This window comes from Primulina huaijiensis, chromosome 15 (assembly GCF_012295235.1).
Source record: "Primulina huaijiensis isolate GDHJ02 chromosome 15, ASM1229523v2, whole genome shotgun sequence".
Lineage (NCBI taxonomy): Eukaryota > Viridiplantae > Streptophyta > Magnoliopsida > Lamiales > Gesneriaceae > Primulina > Primulina huaijiensis.
Window position 1 is genome coordinate 8840366 of NC_133320.1, and position 20688 is coordinate 8861053.

The window sequence follows — 20688 nt, forward strand, 5'->3', positions numbered from 1 at the left end:
TTTCTAACAAAACTGCTCAATCTGCTAAACCAATTTCTTTTGTATATGCATGGGGTCTGTTCCCGGAAATGTCTTTTTTTTTTTTAATTTATATAAATTATATGGAAGATTCAAGACATGTTTATTATATGATTTATTTAAATGAAAGGGAAAAGGGAAAATTTTATGTGGAATATGAATTGACTATGACTAATTGAATGTGACTAAGAGGTAGCGGGGGATCTGTCGAAAACGGGGGCGGCGAACTCGCAATGAAAATGGTGAAACCATCGAGAACGGTGAAAAAGATCTCACATGGGTAATGGATCCGTTGATAACGGGAACAGTGAATTTACCATATGATGGTTAGAGGGATTCGAAGATAATGAGATCGTTGAACTCTGTCAACCTGATACTACGGTTAATAGGATCAATCAAATAGAGGAGTCACTTTAAATTAACAAACTTCACAAAAAAATTATGAGGAAAGGTTAATATTATAAAGAAAAAGTATTCTTAAGGTTTAAAATTAATGCGGATGTATTTGATTTAAAAGCTAAAACTATTTTCAGTTAATATAATTTTAAAAACATATGATTGTGTATATATATATTACTTGTTTTAATGATTTGAACGTGTTGAATCATTAGACTCACTAGATTTGAACGTGTGCAGGTGAAGATGATGTTGAGACATGAAGAGCTAACTACTGAGCAAATCCCGACGAAAGACAGTACACTCTCGATGACCTTGCATTCCGTTATAATTTAAAGTTTGATGAACGTTAGCTAGAGAATTTTTATTTAACATGATCAAAATGGTTTTTTTTATTTACTGAATTTTATTATCGATTGAGTATTTAACACCTTATTCAAATATTACCATGATATTATGCGTTTTCCGGATAGTTTCAAGAACTTGGAATTTTTATTTAAATGCAGTATCAATTTAAATTTTCATTAAAATTTTATCAAACCAAAGTTCTGAATATTTTTTCAGTGAATAGTTTTTTCGCGAATAGTGAAAATAAAAAAATTTGCATTATTTTTTTAAAATTAGAGTTTAGGACGATTCTACTTTGCATATATTTTCTCTTGAATTACCTCTACAAAAAATCTCACCGAGCATTGTTAGATACAAAGGATTCATACTCTGTTTTATATCAACTAACTTGTTAAAAACAATTACAAGATTTCCTAACTAAAACGGGTTGGTGCAACAACTCATGTCACTGGGATGATTTACTGAGATGCAACTCATTTGGTGCATGATGCCATTGGCTAGCTCTGAGCAAAGACCTCGGTTTCTTGGTCAAAAACCGGAAGAATGCCCAAGGCTGATGAACCAAGGTGTGTGCCTCTTACAATGCCATCGTAACCTATATTAATTTCATGGCACAAGAGCAAGATGGAGTCCCATAACGCTGTTCTTCCCTGCACAAAAAAGTTAAAGAGCCAGTGATCTCATGTCATAATTCTGTAGTACCATGCTATTTATATCCTGGAGGAAAATAATTTTGTATCATTCTGAAATCTGAAAGAGTATTTTCTGTTCACTCGAACAGAATTTATAGACAAACCTAACACAAAAGACAGAAACAAGTAAAAAATCAGATCCCCGTAATCAAGGGATTTTCCTGACGATATTAAATTACAGTTATACACAAAATCAAGGACAGAAACCATAACTTATACTGCTTCAAAATCTACACCATCAAGGAGAGATACTGAAAAGGGAAAGGGTAAGACTTCTGTATCAGAGATGAAGAAAATTGGCCAAAGGAAGAAAAATTAATTTTGCAATGAGCAAAAAGTAAAATTTAAACGGATGTCAAGCTAAAATTTAAAGCATCATTGCAATAACTGAATAGTGTTCAATTCAATTCCATTTAGTGGTTGGCTGTTTCTTATATTTTAAATATTCAATAACATTTAGAAACATTCAGGAACTTTGTAAAATGCCGCCATCCAGCACTATTTTTTCTCTAGTGGTCGATACCTCACTCTAAAGGTTATGAGATTCTTCCATGAATGGGTATCAGTGAGTTTTGAACCAAGTCTTTTGCACTTGAAGGGTGTAAAAATTCTATGATTAACTTCTCTAAAATTACACATCATTAATATAGATATATAACTGAAACAAATACTACATTAGCACTTTAACAAGAAACCCAAAGAATAATAAAAATATAAGCAAATGAAGAACGAGAGAATGTGAAACTAATGTTTAGCTAGGAAACAGGGGAAGAAAAAAATTAGGATGTCAAAGGAAATGACAAGCCTAACATGAGTGTTTTTCGGTTGTTCTGGGTGTTGGCTACTCTCGGTGTATCAGGTAGTTTTCAAGGTGGGGAAACTAAACATTGTTTAGAGAGAACCAATATTTTTAAATTCCACCGAGAAAGGGAAAAATAAATTGAAGATACCTGTCTCACTGTTTCTATTTATCTTACTAATTTAATTATTTCTCGGTCACGTGTTGATTTAAGGTCATTATAATGTCTTTTATGATACACTCATCATAAGAACTTGCATCAGTATTATTTTCCTTTTGGTCAGCTCTAACTTTTTTGTCAAAAATTGCGGGCAGTAAATTGATGTTCAACAGACCAGTATGTTACCATGGGAAAAGACCAGGATGACACACTTATTTTTTAAATCATTGACTATAACTTGCCTGGAGAGAGAACTGAGGCTTTTTGTTCCAGTACACAGCAAAACCTGGCGTATTTTGCTTCCCAACAGCCAAAATACAAGCACCAGGATGCAGAACAGAAGGAACACCAGATATAATAGATATGTACTTCTCAGGAAACCGCTCTTTAGGTGGAAGAAGACCCAAAAACAACGGATTCTTACTTGACTGGGCCCCAGCGTAAGCTGTAGAATCAACATGCAGCATCCAACTGGGGTATTCCAAGAAAGCGCAAAATAGATAAAGAAGCAAATGAGAGTCGCTAGGAACTTTGTCATAAATCTCTCTACCTCCCCAATACTCATAGTTCTTTACACAAGTTCCTTCAGCAAGCTCTGTGACAAGTTTGGCAGGTCAATGGCATTTCACTTTTCAGAAAACCAAAAAAATATGAATATTTGTGACATAAGAATGGCATTATATCAATATTGTTGTCAAAAACTACTAGGAGAAAGGCACAGTATCCAAGAAAGAATAAACTTACCACGAATCCTTCGCACAGTATAATGTGCTTGGATACTGCTTTGCGGAAGTAAACCTTTACCCCATTCCCCTTTCATCAATGAATGAAGTCTTTGGTGTTCATCAATGGCATCAATACCCTCTTGCAAAACAGGGATTAACGTGCTGTCTTGAGGAGACTGCTGAAAACCAGTAAGAGAAGACTTTGCTGCAGATCAAAAGAAAAATAGTTAAATCAAGGTTTTACAATACCACCTACCAAATATTTACAGGAGATTCCCGAGAAGGGGGAAAAATTAGCTTACACATGCTAGCATCAAGAGCTTGAACAAGTGTAGCACGTAGCTGATGAAGAAGCCCGTCTTCATCAATCGCATAAGAAGGTTTCCATTCAGTAGCCCGCTCAATTGTAGAGATGGTAGAAAGAGTAGGCATAGCTGGAGCATCACTTCCGATTTGACAGATTGTAATTGCCATACCAAGTTTGGCAGCAGCTTCCATTACCTAAAACCATGATAGGACATCAAGAAGGTAATGACTTAAATTCAAGATGTTACACTATTTTACTTGACTAATCTCTTGCAATAAAATCCCTGAAGAAATGAAAATACTAACTTCTATCTGCATTTATAACTGCTAATCAAAAGATTTATGATCTAGGCCAAATAAATAAAAGATAGCATAAAATTAGAACTTACCTTTAAATGGCAGGTCTCAACTTTGCTAAGAAGAGGATTAAGCAGAAAAGCAGAAAACCACTGCCTGAGATGATCACGCCACAGCTCAATCTGTGGATAAATACCCAGGTGCTCAAGAGATTTTATCGTCTCTTCGATAGACATAGGAGGAGGAAGATCTCCCTCACCTTTCTTTGGTGGAGTGGTGAATTTCTTGGAAGCAGGAGACATCCTGACAGGTCTCAATGGGGTACTTCTTGTAGTGCCAGATGTATTAACTGAACTGGCAATTGTGTTAGGACTGGCCACGCCCAATGCTGTTGTACTGGGTGGTGGAGTTGCCAACGTAGTAGCTGTTTCAAATATTTTCGTGCCCACATCAGCCAAAAATATTTCAAGGTCTTCTTCTGTGCTTATCTCTTTATGAAAAGCAGGTCTCTTATTGGACCAAGGGGTGGAAATAAACTGATCAGAACCTGGTGAAATTTGCAGGGACGGTGATTGCAAAGAGGTTGGAGATTGTGAAGAGACTGTGGGTACAAGATACATTGTGGGAGACACTGGTGATTTGGGTGGTGCAGTGAAGGAATTTATCATGCCACCACCAGTTCTTGATTTGCCACCACTCGTTCTCAATGACTGACTTGAGCCAGTAATTGGCTGACGAAGTGGCACAAGAACATTTGATGGAGAAGGCGTGCTAGTTTTACTTTTAGGAAGTTTATTGGAAAACTCTTCGGTCAATGGTTCAACTTTAGGTCCAAATCCTAGAAGTCCCAGTTGTCGGCTGGTAAGACGTGTTAGCTCCTTTGTTCCTTTGCCCGGAGAAAAGGCCATCACGTCTATAGAATTTCTTGCTTGCCATTGGGAGATGGCTTTCACAAAAGCAAGTAAAGCCCCACATAAAAAGCAACTTGCAGTGGTTAGTATCACCTTGGAACTTAGACCTGACATTTTGATAAAATATATTGAGTTTTTTAGAAAGATATTGTAAAATTTCCATTAAAAATTAGAAATGGGGCAAATCACTTACGAGCAACTTCATGAGAACCATATCCTAGTCCAAAAGTAGTGATGAAAAGGTTTTCCCTTCATTCAGAAAATTCAATAAAATACTCACAGATAATGATATAATGTAATTCCACAAAGTGAACATGTTCAAAACAAATACAAAAATCTTTTAATTAAAAAAAACACATAAATCTCAAAAATATATCTCCTCAATGCTGCCACTACATGCTGAAAACAAGACGAGCTACTGAATCTGTAGCTTGAAAACTCTGCTAAAAGAACATATTAAAAAACTTGTTCGAGTTTTGTTTACAAAAATGATGAACAAGCTCGATCACAAAGAACGTCTCTAAATTCATAAATTGGCTCGTTTAAGGTTCAATTCAATCTAACCCGTTCCAAATTCATAACATAGTTCAAACTTCAAATACAGTTCTGCTCAACGCATTTACTCTACTAACTGTACCGATGAAAGTAGAAGTGCTCGTGCTCTGGTATCCTTGTTCCAAGTAACAACTTAATTATTAATAACATCCATAACAGGAAATAAGATAACACCATGCTAAATTAAGTGTTCTTTAGATTCCAAACATCGAGCTAAACTGAGGACAAATGTCAATTCAAACTTCCATCAACCTGCTATCATATAGCACCTTGCAACTCTACCTCCCTCTTCAGCTTATTTTCCTCATTCATATGATATGCTCACTCGGCCACAAGAAGTCCCAGTTGTACATGCAACTGTAGCTAACTCGCATAGAAATACGCACTCGATGAACATATTCTTGGTGGAGGGGGTGGAACAAAATCTTGGTGCGAAAATTAAGTTGCTTCGGTATCATAAGCAACCAATATTTAAGACAAACAATTAAAAATCCTCCATTTTTCTCAATCAAGCACGACAGAAAAGTGCATTCAAATCAGATAAGCAAATACAATGTCGTCAATAAAAGTGTAAATGTCAATTTACCTTGTGAGAAAGAGGACAGCAAATGCAGAGGCAGAAAAGACGGAGAGGATGAAGACGAAAGTGAAGGCCGAGGGACGGAGGCTGTTGTAAGTGAGGGCGGCGGAGAGGGCTGGGTTCTGGTACACCGCGAATTTCGGGGGCTTCGATGCACCGGATTTCTGCTGCGCTGTTCCGGTCCCCTCCATTGTTGAAATTCCAGATGCCATATTCCAATTAGGGTTTAGGGTTCTGAAAGCTCGCCATCAATGGGGTCTTAAGAAATAATTTGAAATTCACCTGCAGTGAGGGAAAATCGAAAATTAAAATCCAATTTTATAATTTAAAAATAAATATTAAAACAAAAATTTATTTGATTTTGTTTCGAATTATAAATATGTCAAAATCGATTGGATAGTAAAAACAAAATTTTATTAAATAATAATTTTCATTATTTTTTTATATATTTTTTGAAATGATATTTAGTAAATGAAGAATTATTTTAAATAATTTTTAGTCGATTATTGTTATATAATTCATTTAAATTTTATATTTAAATATTTTTCTTAAGAAATAATGTAAAAAACAATATAAATTATATTTTATTATAGATGTATATTATTATTTAAATATTTGTATCAAAATCGAATTAATCGGTGGAAATAATCGAACCGTTCTGGTAGAAAATTGAACCAAATCAAAGAAAAATGCTTCGGATATCAAATTATATATTTCTAAAATCGAAAATCAAATCGAACCGACCAATAAACACTCTTACTTGATGTTCAGATAGAAGACATTAATTAGTTCTTTGGAAAAAAAACCATTAGTCAGTAAAAAATTAATGTAAAATTAAATTTTATATATTAATAAAAGTTTGTTTAATTTTTGAAAAAAAATACAGAAGAATAGACAAATGAAGTAATTTTTAAATTTTAAGATTATCTCCAAATTTTTCTCTCAATTTTTATTTATTTATTTAATTAATTAATTCGAGAAAAAAAAAAGTTAAATATGTTGGAGCACCGATTTCTCACACACAAGATGCAGCGAAAGTTTAAAATTTTTATTTCGACATTCGAAATTGTCTGTTTGAAGCACCATCGCAGGTGCCTCCAAACCGATCCATCATATGGTATCAGAGCTAGCTGTTCTAAGAAGAACATTTGAAAACTGATATTTTAAAATATGTTTCAAAATTATATTTAAAATGACATTCAAGATCCCTAGTTGGAAACTTAACTTCGGAGTTTGATAAACTGAGCGTGAAAAGATTAAACAACTGATCAAGGAAACTAAAGGTAACTGATAGTTGCCCGAACTGAAGATCAATATATAATCAAGGGCAACTGAACTGATATAAGCTAACTGAAGCTGTGTGGTCAACTGAAGGATCAGTTGGGAACTGATCAGTTACACAACCATCAGTTTATCCTATCAGCTAAAAAGAGTAAACAAAGTCATCGGCTTTACACATCATCAGTTAAGGAACATAGCTATCAACCGAAAATTATACAAAAGCAGACTGCAACATGTAGTGAGAACGCCGCATTTCAGAAAAGCTACAGTGTATGATTGTCAGAAAAATGTTGATGTGGTTATCAGCGAATCTTCATTGTTACCGTTGGAAGCAAAGCCTATAAATAACCGAGAAGAGCAGCTGAAGAGAGGTTACCGAATCAGTCACCATGTTATCCATCTACTAGCTTAAACAAACTCTTTCAAGTTCACTCTCAAAAGCTCACGCTTATTATACACATCAATAGCTTTCAGGCTATACATTTGAGCTAAAAGCACAAAACACTTACTGTTGTATTATTTGATCTTATCATGATCAGTTGTGCTAAGAAATTACAAATCAGTTGAGCACTGATAAATTGTATTGATACTAAGAGTTTCAGTCTTGGCAGTGTTAAGTCCAAACTGAAGTGGGTTTGTACAAATCTTTGTATAGATCAAAGTCTTTTAGTGAATATCATATCTTCGAAATAAAAGAGGTGACGTAGGAGTATTTGAAATCTCCAAACATCCACAAAATCGTGTGTTTTTTTCTTACCTATTATATTATATTTTTCTTTCGGTTATTTCCGTACTTTGATTAAGTTAACTGATTGACATTGACAACAAGATTCTTGAACTCAGTTTTTCCCTAAACTGATTCAATCTTATAAGAAGTTGTGAAAATTGTAGAGTGTTTATTCAATCCCCCCCTCTAAACACATTTTTCTCACCCAACCGATCCAAACAAGTTGTATTAGAGCAGTTGAATCTTATTTCTGAATATTTCTTATCTAGTAAATCTGAATACCATGTCTTCCTTCAACAAAATTCCAATGTTCTCGAGAGAATAGTTTGACGACTGGAAGATTATAATGCAGGCTCATCTAGCTGCACAAGATGATGAAATGTAACATGTTATCACTGACGGACCCATGAAAATAATGAAAGCAAATACTGCAATGGCAATAACTGATGGTGCCCTCCATCGTATTGAAAAGCCCATATAAGAATGGACTGCAGAAGATAAGAGGAAAGCCAACCTAGACAATGTGGCTAAAGATATTCTGTATAAAACCTTGGATAAGGTGACATTCAGTAAGATCAAGCTCTGCAAGACAGCAAAGGAAATTTGCGAGAAATTAATCCAGATGTGTGAGGGAAATGAACATACTAAAGAGAACAAACTCTTTGTTGTTGTTCATAAGTTTCACAACATGAAAATGAAGACTGGAGAGTCTATGCACGAATATGATGAGAGAATCAGTGGCATAATAAACGAATTGAATGCACTTGGAAAGGTGTATTCAAATAAAGAAGTAGCGCTGAAAGTAGTTCGAGGTCTTCCCAAGGAATGATATGTTAAGACCATGGTCATGCAAGAATCAAAGGACCTAAATAAGGTCGAACTTCATGATTTATTTTCTGATCTAAAAACCTACGAGTTTGAGCTGCAAACAAAAGAATGAGAACATTCTACACCAGCAGCTACTATCGCTCTAAATGCTCACAAACTGGAAGCAACATGTTCAGTTGAGAAATCTGTTGATCAGCTAAGTAATGAAGCAATGTCATTATTTGTAAGGAAATTTGGAAAATTCATGAGGAGAAATCAAGGTTCTTATCAACGAAACTATCATAAGAGCAATTCCAAGGAAGAACCAAACTCTTGCTTCAACTGTGGGAAGCAAGGTCATTTTATTGCTGATTGTAATTTATTGTAATTTTTTTTCGATTTGTTAAATTATTAAAAATAATTTTTTTTATTTTACTGAAAACGTTAGCGACGGAAATTATGAATTTACCGTCGCTAATTAGCGACGGACTTTATGAATAAACTGTCGCTAATTTAGCGACGATATGTAATATACCGTCGCTAATTTTAGCGACAGTATTTAAACCGTCGCTAAATAGCGACGGTGGTTTACATGTTTAAAAAACCGTCGCAAATATTATTTGCGACGGAGTTTCGAAAACCGTCACTAATGTAGCTACAACAATGGTTAAAAACCGTTGTCTTTGAGCGAACCCCTTAACCACAGGAACTTTAACAACAGTTTTAAAATGGCTACGACAACGGTTAAAAACCGTTGTCGTTTGGCATTTTTTTTGTAGTGAAACTGAAATGAGCGAGGGCCAATCTTTGATTTGTCAGTTAAAAACTGAAATTTCAAAACAAACTGATTTGATACAATCTTGGAATAAGTCATCAGTCACCCTGACTGAAATGCAGAGTCTACAAAAATCAGTTACTGATAGAACTGGTTTAGGCTTCAATTGCATTGAGGAAAACTCTGCAAGTGATACCATGCCCAAGTTGAATGAGCACAAAGGTAAATTCATTAACTTTGTGAAATCAACGGTGGTACAAGAATTATTTGAACCAAGTAAACCAAATGTCCGATCGATTGAACCTAAGAACAAAGCAAAGTGGTTTGGAATTGGGTATGGCCCGAAGAGTTCAACTGATTCAAGAAGCTGGACATTCAAGAAGTTCATTTACAAAAATCAAAACTCTAAGGACAACTATTACAATTACTAAAATTGTAAACCAGCTCAAAGGAGATATCGAGTTAACAAACAGTTGAAAAAGTTCGCAATCATACTGTTTCATCCGCATACCACACACCTAACACACACAAATAGGGAAAAGTTATTTGGAACACAGCAACTGGAAATTCAGTTAAACTAATCCAAGTTTGGGTTCCTAAAGGACTAATCAGTTTAGGACCCAAATAGATATGAGTACCAAAATTATATATTGTGTGTTATTACAGATGACAGGTACAACAAAAGAATCAATCTGGTACTTGGATAGTGGATGCTCGCGTCACATGATAGGGGATGCAAATTTTCTATCCCAACTGATCAAATACACTGGTCCAAACGTCAGTTTTGGAGACAACTCGAAAGGTACAACTGTGGGTAAGGGTAAGCTTATCCATGGTAACATTATCATTAAAGAAGTCTTACTGATTGATAATTTGAAGTATAAATTGATTAGCATCAGTCAGTTATGTGACAATAATTTCTCAATTCAGTTCAACAAACACACATGCACTGTTAAGGGCTCAATTGATGAAATAATTATAACTGGAGATCGTTGTGGAAACACTTTTAAAGTCAGTTGGACTAATCAATCTTATGCACCAGTATGTTTTGTAGCTTCCAGATGTAAAGGCCTAAAAATCTTTACTTGAAAATTTGCGGAAAATTTAAAATTTTTCTTTTAAAATAAATGGAGTGCCTCATTCATACCAAAAACTGATAAAATATTTAACGTTCAAAACAGCAGCGGAAGAAATTATTACTTGCAAAAATAACAAGTTAAAGTATTCAATAACTAATAAATATTTGAGCATCAAAATGGTAAGTGCTGAAACTGAGGTCCTCGGGTGCCACTACTGCCGACTCGAGCTAGCTCACTGGTCCCCGCCCTCGATCCCGACATCATCAGTACCTACAACAATCAAGTCTAGTGAGTCTAAAGACTCAACATGCATGTATCGTAAATAACGAGTAAATATAGTAAAATTGCATGGGAGTAAAATTTCATGTCATGAGGCATATCGTAAAATGTCGTGTCATGATTAATTATAATACGTGCATAGCTGAACTGAAAATCATAGTGAAACTGTTTGCTCCTTGGAGCCCTGTACTGAAATAGCATATAATAATTTTCTGTGAGATTATGGTCTACGCAAGTGGTCCCTGAACTGAACTGAACTGAGCTGACCGATACTGGTGACCGGACCGATACTGGGGATCGGATTTACGTCTGATCAGACTACTGCCACAGTACTGGGTGAAACAACTGAACTGACCGGTAACTGGTGACCGGGCCGATACTGGGGACCGGACTTAAGCATGATAGTAAAGTGACCACAAGCAATATCGCATAAATCTCAAAATTTGTATTTTTGCACGTAATATAATTAAATAANAACCAACACTGAACCATCATGTAGTCATGATTAAAATACGTCTAAAATGATCAAATAATGCTCCTAAAATGGTGAGGGCCGAAATCTAGGTGAATGGAGGCCAAAACATGAAACGCTCTTTCGAGAGTCAATTTGGCACATCGCACCGTAAATTCTCGTACGACCTCAAAAATGATCCGAATCACGAACGGCCAAAAACATGACCTTCCTAACTTGGTGAGGTACTGGCCAGTCCAAGGCCATGGGCTAAAAGCCAACCAAGAACACGAACGAGCCACCGAACCGACGCAGCAAGTTGCTGTCCAGAAAATTCCAGCAGCTGCGCTTGGTTTCCTTACGTCGTTTTCGAGACTACCGGCCATTGGGGCTTGAACCACCGACCAGAGACTCTTATCAACATCCCAAGGAATGATTCGAATCATGGCTAAGGGCTTTAGACCAGCCACAATCGAAGTATTCCAGCAACAATCGAAAAGATTCACCCTAGAGCACCTTTGCGCGCGTGAGGGGTGTTTTGCTTCGCTTGCTGTCTCGACTCGTGCCAGTGGCCATTTGATTGACCATGGCACGACCTAGACTTCATGGGGCATGCTGTGAACCGTGGCTAAGGGCCATAGGCCAACCAAGATCCACACCGTTCCACCATACTTGAACCAACACATGCAGTAAAAATCAAAGGGGCCGAGAAGGGGAGGGGCTGTTCTTGCGTTTGATTTAAAAACCGATGCACCATGGACCAAGCCACCAAAATGGCGACTTAGCCACGTCTTATACATGCTAGGGAAGTGATCTAACCATGGCTATAGGTCCTTGGGGCAGCCATGATCCGATCCATTCCCTTATGACAGCAACATCAGATTTTTTCGAAACACAAATGGACACAAATGGAGTTGCTGTCATTTTCTTGGTCTCGGCTGACATGGGACTCAAACCACTGGACAAATGTGTTCCTAACATGTCCTAGTACATGCCTAGGATCAGCTTTGGGAGCCTGGAAGTCGAACCAATACCTGCAACAATGAAAACTAGCCAACCCGTGAAGCATCATGAAAACCGAAAAATCTGCATGCTATTTTTCTGAAAATTTCTTTGATGTATTTTCGGTTTTTGACATGGGAAATGATGATCATGTAATGAAAAATAATTGATAATAGGACTTGATTGAAGAGTCAAGGAAGAATATATGCATGCCTGGTTTTGTTTTGATAGAAAACGAAAGAACGAGACGATACAGCGCGGAGGAGGTGGAGTGTTCTTGCTACCTTGTTCTTCACTCGATTTTTCTCTCTTGTTTTTCCCCTAGGACCTCACGACTTTTAGCTCTTAATTTCTCTCAGATTTCGGTGATGGGGAGGGGAAGAAATGGTGGTTAGGGGAATGAGGGAGATAGGTGCAAAATATAGGGAAAAATGCAAGACCAAGTCTACTCTTTTTTGAATTTTGAATTTTGGTTTGATATCAAATATTTGTTGGGTGTTTTGTTAGATGCAAATGACCGAATCCTACATGTTTTACAAGGCTAGGATATTGGTTATTAATTAATTAATTAAGGGTGATTAATAATTAAAAAGTTAGCATGCTAAACTTAACAAAGAATGGGTCAAAGATGATGAGTTGGCAAGGCAATACTTAATCATCTAGGGGGCCGAAATTCAACAATAAAATGAAGGGGAAAATGTTGCTTATTTAGTAAATTTTTATCCCTTAAAAGCCTTACCTATCTTTTAAATAATTTAGTGAATTAACCCCTTAATTATTGGAACTTAAATGAACTAATTTTCTACTCACCTCAAGTAACTTAAATAATTCCTTAAACTCCCTTTTTAACTTAAATGAACTTACTTGCTAGCTAAAATAAATTCTGGAAAAGTTTCGTGAATCTTAAATTTTATCTCTAAACTCCAACTCCAGTCCGGCCTCACTGAAATAACTGAAATGCTAAAAATTTAAACTGCTACGGAAAATAATTAAATTTAAATACTCATGCAATAAAAATCATTTTAATTTAAATAATAGAATTATGCATGGCTTATACGTAGTCTAAGTTACGGGTTCTACAATCCTCCCCCCCTTAAAGAGAATTTCGTCCTCGAAATTAAAACTCACCGAATAACTCGGGGTATCGACTCCTCATCTCTGGCTCAGACTCCCATGTTGCTTCCTCCTCTGAATGGTTGAGCCACTTGACTTTCACTCGCTTAACCAGCTTGTTCCGAAGCTTCTTCTCCTGCCTGTCTAGGATCTGCACTGGTCTCTCCTCATAAGATAGGTTTGGAGTAAGTTGCAACGGCTCGAAGTTTAAGACATGCGAAGGATTCGTCATGTACTTCCTCAGCATAGAGACGTGAAAGACATTGTGTACTCCGGCCAGATTCGGCGGAAGAGCCACACGATAGGCTAGCGTCCCAACTCTGTCGAGGATCTCAAATGGTCCAATGAATCTCGGACTGAGCTTCCCTTTCTTTCCGAATCTCATGACACCCTTCATGGGTGCCACCTTCACGAAAACATGATCGCCCACAGCAAACTCTAACTCTCTCCTTCTCTGATCTGCATAGCTCTTCTGTCGACTCTGAGCAGTCCTCATTCTATCACGGATCCGGGCTACTACATCAACAGTCTGCTGTATAATCTCTGGACCCAACTCTGCTCTCTCTCCTACTTCATCCCAATGAACAGGAGATCTGCACTTGCGACCATATAGTGCTTCATACGGAGCCATTCCTATAGACGACTGAAAGCTGTTGTTATAGGTGAACTCTACCAATGGCAAGTTCGACTCCCAACTCCCTGAGAAGTCAATGACGCAAGCACGGAGAAGATCCTCCAAGATCTGAATAACTCGCTCTGACTGCCCATCTGTCTGCGGATGGAAAGCTGTGCTAAACAGCAACTTCGTACCCATGGTCGAATGCAAACTCTTCCAAAACGAGGAAGTAAATCGGGGATCTCTGTCAGACACGATAGAAACTGGAATGCCGTGAAGTCGGACTATCTCTCGGATATACAACTCCGCATACTGAACCATAGTGAAAGTCGTCTTAATAGGCAAGAAGTGCGCTGATTTGGTAAGACGATCTACAATCACCCAGATAGCATTCGATCCTCTGGCTGACTTCGGCAATCCTGTCACAAAATCCATGGTAACGTTCTCCCACTTCCACTCGGGAATAGGAAGAGGCTTGAGCAAACCTGCTGGTCTCTGATGCTCGGCCTTCACTAACTGGCAAGTCAGACACTCGGATACAAATCGTCTGATGTCTTTCTTCATCCCAGGCCACCAATACAATAGCTGTAGATCTTTGTACATCTTCGTACTCCCTGGATGAATAGAGTACGGCGACATATGGGCCTCTGATAAGATGTCTGCTCGGATAGAATCACTGCTAGGAACCCATATCCTGTCTCGGTATCTCAGTATGCCGTCGCTGACTGAATACAAAACACTGCCCTTGGCCTCATCTCTCTGCTTCCACTTGGCCAACTGCTCATCTGCTGCCTGACCACTGCGAATACGGTCAAGAAGGGAAGACTGAATGGTCAAGGTAGATAGACGGGGAACTCTACCTCGAGGATAAGTCTCAAGATCAAACCTCTGCATCTCAAACTGAAGAGGTCTCGAAACTGCCAAATGAGCCATCACTGCAACTTTTCTGCTCAGTGCATCTGCAACTACATTAGCCTTACCCGGGTGGTAGCTAATGTCACAATCGTAGTCTTTCACAAGCTCCAACCAACGCCTCTGACGCATGTTCAGCTCCTTCTGCGTAAAGAAATACTTGAGGCTCTTGTGGTCGGTAAAGATCTGGCACTTCTCTCCATACAGATAGTGCCTCCAAATCTTCAAGGCAAAAACTACGGCGGCCAACTCTAAATCATGGGTAGGGTAGTTCTTCTCATGAGTTTTCAGCTGTCTAGAAGCATAAGCTATCACCTTCCCATGCTGCATCAATACGGCGCCAAGACCGAGCTTCGAAGCATCGGTATACAGAACAAACTCACCGGGCCCTGACGGCATGGCCAAAACTGGTGCTGAGGTAAGAGCTTGCTTCAAAGTGTCGAAGCTCTTCTGACACTCCTCGCTCCAAACAAATTTCACATTCTTCTTTGTCAGTGCTGTGAGTGGAACTGCAATCGAGGAGAATCCCTTGATGAACTTTCGGTAATATCCTGCTAGGCCAAGAAAACTGCGGATCTCGGATGCATTCTGAGGCACTACCCAATCTCTGACTGCTGCAACTTTCGCTGGGTCCACCTCAATGCCACTGCTAGAAACAATGTGGCCTAAGAACGCCACCTTCTCCAACCAGAATTCGCATTTACTGAACTTTGCGAATAGTTTGTGCTTCTGCAATGTCTGCAACACTGTAGTCAGATGCCTGCTGTGATCCTCCCGATTCTTGGAGTAGACGAGGATGTCGTCTATGAATACTATCACGAACTGATCGAGGTACGGCTGAAATACGCGATTCATGAGATCCATGAAGATCGCTGGCGCATTCGTCAAACCGAACGGCATCACAAGGAACTCGTAGTGGCCATAACGAGTCCTGAAAGCTGTCTTCGAAACATCAGCATCTCTCACTCTCAACTGGTGATAACCGGAACGCAGATCTATCTTAGAGAAAATCGAAGCTCCCTGCAACTGGTCAAACAGATCCTCAATCCTCGGAAGTGGGTATTTATTCTTCACTGTAACCCTGTTCAACTCCCGATAGTCAATACAAAGCCTCATCGAGCCATCCTTCTTCTTAACAAACAAGACTGGCGCGCCCCAAGGTGAGAAACTAGGGCGAATGAACTCCTTGTCAAGAAGTTCCTGAATCTGCTTCTTAAGCTCTGCCATCTCTGTCGGGGCTAGTCGATACGGCGCTTTTGAGATCGGAGCCGTACCTGGCATAAGCTCGATGGAAAACTCCACCTCTCTCTCAGGTGGAACACCAGAGACGTCCTCAGGGAAAACGTCTACGAAGTCTCTAACAATCGGAACATCTGAGGCTGACTGACTGGGTGCCTCGGGGACAGATATAAAAGTTGCTAAAAATGCCCGACACCCTCTATGCATGAGCTTTCTAGCCTGAACATATGGAATAATGCGCGGTAAAGGAAAGTACCTGTCCGGCTCAAATAAGAACTGAGTCATCCCAGGCGGTCGAACTAGAATGGATCTCCGCTGAAAGTCGATCAAAACTCTGTTCCGCGATAGCCAGTCCATCCCCAGAATGATGTCAAACTCTGGCATCGGCAATAAGATGAGATCCGCATAAACAAGATTTCCATGCAGCTCAAGGTCTATGTCTCGGATCACGCTGGTGGCGGTTATCTCCTCTCCCGAAGGCAATGACACCGAATAGGCTACATCTAGCCCGATGGTCTTAACTTTGAGAAAGTTTGCAAAGACCTCTGAAATAAATGAGTGGGTAGCCCCTGAATCTATCAGGGCTTTGGTAGCTGAGCCAGCTATGAAAATTCTCCCTGAAAGTTCGGAACACTAAGCTGAACCCAAATAATCACAAGAGCTAAGCTTATAGACATGCAAAGGTCACAGTTCTTCTAACTAAATCCCGAAAATAATACTGAGTAGAGCATGCAATCCTATCGCAATTCTAAGTTCAAAATCTTAATCCCGATTCCCAAAACATTGGAATGCAAATGTAACTTAAAGCTGTAAGGTACCTGTCATCAGCATGGTGTCAGGGTTCGTCTCCGCAGCATGGAGAGCAAAAACTCTGCCTTGGGTAGGCAGATTCTTCCGGGGGCACTGCCGTAGCATGTGGTCCGTGCTGCCACACTTAAAACATTTCCCTGAGCCAAACATGCATGCTCCCGGATGACGGCGTGAGCACTTGGGACAGACTGGGTGCTCAAAGGTCCTCGGGACGACACGTCCCTGCTGCTGCTGCTGCTGCTGCTCCTGCTGAGGTCCTCCTCTGTTCCTGGGCGGGCCGTGATACGGCCTCTTATGCTGATGCTGGTGCTGCTGAGGAGGAGGACGGCGGTGTGGTATCTGAACTGGTCGCTTTCCCAAGCGATCCCTCTCTATATCTCGCTGGTCCTGCTCTGCGGCCAGAGCTCTGGAGACGGCGACCTCGTAAGTAGTAGGGTCAGACACCCTAACATCACGGCGCAAGATCGGCCGTAAACCCACCAAGAAATGCATCAACTTGGCTTTAGCATCGTTCGCGATCAAGGGCACAAAGTGACAACCCCTCTCGAACTTACGGATGAACTCCGTAACCGTCAGATCCCCCTGTCTAAGGCTCATAAACTCCGTGGTCAATCGGGTGCGCACCTCATCCGTAAAATACTTGGAGTAGAATACCTCCGTGAAACGTGTCCATGACAGGGTAGCCAAGTTAAGGGCTACTGAAGCTCCTTCCCACCATAAGCGGGCATCTCCTCCGAACAGATAAGAGGCACAACGAACTCGATCTGCATCTCCAAGCTCCATGAACTCGAAAATAACCTCGAGGGACTTGATCCAGCCCTCGGCAACCATGGGGTCCGTCGTCCCAGAAAACTCCTTTGGACGCATCTTCATGAATCTCTCGTATACTGCCTCAGGCTCTGTCGGCCTGGTCGCCACAGCATTGTTCTCCGCAAACTGCGCGAAGAACCGAGTCATCCCAGCTAGCATCTGGGCATTCATGTCCGGTGGTGGTGGAGGTGGTAAGTCTCTCTCCTGCCTCTGCTCCTCCCTGTCCTCCTGGCGAGGCTCCTCATTTATAGTGCGCTCGAGAATGCGTCTAGGGGGCATACTGTTCCATACATAACCCATACGTAACTAACATGCATAATTCCATAATTTATTTAAATTTAAGTACTGAACAATAACATAAATCTGGAAGTAAAACATTTCATGTAAACATGCTGTTAAATAATTCATGCTTTAAATAAAATGCGTAACTGTAAAACTTACAGACCGACGACGTGACTTCATGAGCTTCTCGCGGTCAGTAGTAGTGCAACCCTTTACAGAACCATTGCTCTGATACCAGATGTAGAGGCCTAAAAATCCTTACTTGAAAATTTGCGGAAAATTTAAAATTTTTCTTTTAAAATAAATGGAGTGCCTCATTCATACCAAAAACTGATAAAATATTTAACGTTCAAAACAGCAGCGGAAGAAATTATTACTTGCCAAAATAACAAGTTAAAGTATTCAATAACTAATAAAATATTTGAGCATCAAAATGGCAAGTGCTGAAACTGAGGTCCTCGGGTGCCACTACTGCCGACTCGAGCTAGCTCACTGGTCCCCGCCCTCGATCCCGACATCATCAGTACCTACAACAATCAAGTCTAGTGAGTCTAAAGACTCAACATGCATATATCGTAAATAACGAGTAAATATAGTAAAATTGCATGGGAGTAAAATTTCATGTCATGAGGCATATCGTAAAATGTCGTGTCATGATTAATTATAATACGTGCATAGCTGAACTGAAAATCATAGTGAAACTGTTTGCTCCTTGGAGCCCTGTACTGAAATAGCATATAATAATTTTCTGTGAGATTATGGTCTACGCAAGTGGTCCCTGAACTGAACTGAACTGAGCTGACCGATACTGGTGACCGGACCGATACTGGGGATCGGATTTACGTCTGATCAGACTACTGCCACAGTACTGGGTGAAACAACTGAACTGACCGGTAACTGGTGACCGGGCCGATACTGGGGACCGGACTTAAGCATGATAGTAAAGTGACCACAAGCAATATCGCATAAATCTCAAAATTTGTATTTTTGCACGTAATATAATTAAATAACTGAATTAAATATCCTGTACCCATTTTACTGCTTGGATTGGATCGCTCCCAGGCTCGCTGCAACCTAAATATGCCATGAAAAATATGCAATAGATTTATGGGACCAAACTATACAATAACCTTAAAAAATGTGACAATTACGCCTACCGACTTCGTATTAAATCATGACTCCGAGCCAACCCGAACCAACACTGAACCATCATGTAGTCATGATTAAAATACGTCTAAAATGATCAAATAATGCTCCTAAAATGGTGAGGGCCGAAATCTAGGTGAATGGAGGCCAAAACATGAAACGCTCTTTCGAGAGTCAATTTGGCACATCGCACCGTAAATTCTCGTACGACCTCAAAAATGATCCGAATCACAAACGGCCAAAAACGTGGCCTTCCTAACTCAATGAGGTACTGTCCAGTCCAAGGCCATAGGCTAAAAGCCAACCAAGAACACGAACGAGCCACCGAACCGACGCAGCAAGTTGCTGTCCAGAAAATTCCAGCAGCTGCGCTTGGTTTCCTTACGTCGTTTTCGAGACTACCGGCCATTGGGGCTTGAACCACCGACCAGAGACTCTTATCAACATCCCAAGGAATGATTCGAATCATGGCTAAGGGCTTTAGACCAGCCACAATTCGAAGTATTCCAGCAACAATCGAAAAGATTCACCCGAGAGCACCTTTGCGCGCGTGAGGGGTGTTTTGCTTCGCTTGCTGTCTCGACTCGTTCCAGTGGCCATTTGATTGACCATGGCACGACCTAGACTTCATGGGGCATGGTGTGAACCGTGGCTAAGGGCCATAGGCCAACCAAGATCCACACCGTTCCACCATACTCGAACCAACACATGCAGTAAAAATCAAAGGGGCCGAGAAGGGGAGGGGCTGTTCTTGCGTTTGATTTAAAAACCGATGCACCATGGACCAAGCCACCAAAATGGCGACTTAGCCACGTCTTATACATGCTAGGGAATTGATCTAACCATGGCTATAGGTCCTTGGGGCAGCCATGATCCGATCCATTCCCTTATGACAGCAACATCAGATTTTTTCGAAACACAAATGGACACAAATGGAGTTGCTGTCATTTTCTTGGTCTCGGCTGACATGGGACTCAAACCACTGGACAAATGTGTTCCTAACATGTCCTAGTACATGCCTAGGATCAGCTTTGGGAGCCTGGAAGTCGAACCAATACCTGCAACAATGAAAACTAGCCAACCCGTGAAGCATCATGAAAACCGAAAAATCTGCATGCTATTTTTCTGAAAATTTCTTTGATGTATTTTCGGTTTTTGACATGGGAAATGATGATCATGTAATGAAAAATAATTGATAATAGGACTTGATTGAAGAGTCAAGGAATAATATATGCATGCCTGGTTTCGTTTGAAAGAAAAACGAAAAGAACGAGACGATCCGGCGCGGAGGAGGTGGAGCGTTTTCTTTTCTTGCTTGCTACTCGATTTTCTCTCCTAATTCTTGCTAGGATGCTCACGGTTTTTACACTCTGAAATGCCTCTGAATTTCGGTCATGGGGGAGGGGAAGTGATGGTTAGGAGAGTGAGGGAAAATGAGTGCAAAATATAGGGAACAAATCAAGACCAAGTCTCCACCATTTTGAATTTTGAATTTTTGATGGCTATCCAACATTTGTTGGGTGTCTTGTTGGAGGTGGTGGCCGATTATTCTAGGCTAGGAATAGGTTAGGA

At 39.8% G+C, this 20688-nt stretch overlaps 1 protein-coding gene across 1 annotated transcript; it reads right to left on the reverse strand.

Moving 5' to 3' along the window:
* Positions 1–1000: 1000 nt before the first annotated feature.
* Positions 1001–6085, reverse strand: LOC140959594 (uncharacterized). The gene is made up of 7 exons (XM_073417506.1): positions 5794–6085; positions 4846–4901; positions 3834–4759; positions 3441–3639; positions 3158–3343; positions 2656–3008; positions 1001–1412 (listed from the first exon to the last, which is right to left on the reverse strand). Exons 1-7 carry the CDS (start codon positions 5997–5999, stop codon positions 1260–1262), a joined length of 2079 nt encoding a protein of 692 aa, XP_073273607.1. The 5' UTR covers positions 6000–6085; the 3' UTR covers positions 1001–1259.
* Positions 6086–20688: the final 14603 nt, after the last annotated feature.

Excerpts from the sequence above, each read along its gene's own strand:
- LOC140959594 (XM_073417506.1), bottom strand. The coding sequence starts at position 5,999 with ATGGCATCTGGAATTTCAACAATGGAGGGGACCGGAACAGCGCAGCAG. Across the intron at positions 4,902-5,793 it reads GCTGTCCTCTTTCTCACAAG|GGAAAACCTTTTCATCACTA; the intron begins GTAAATTGACAT and ends TTCTGAATGAAG. Across the intron at positions 4,760-4,845 it reads TGGTTCTCATGAAGTTGCTC|GTCTAAGTTCCAAGGTGATA; the intron begins GTAAGTGATTTG and ends TCAAAATGTCAG.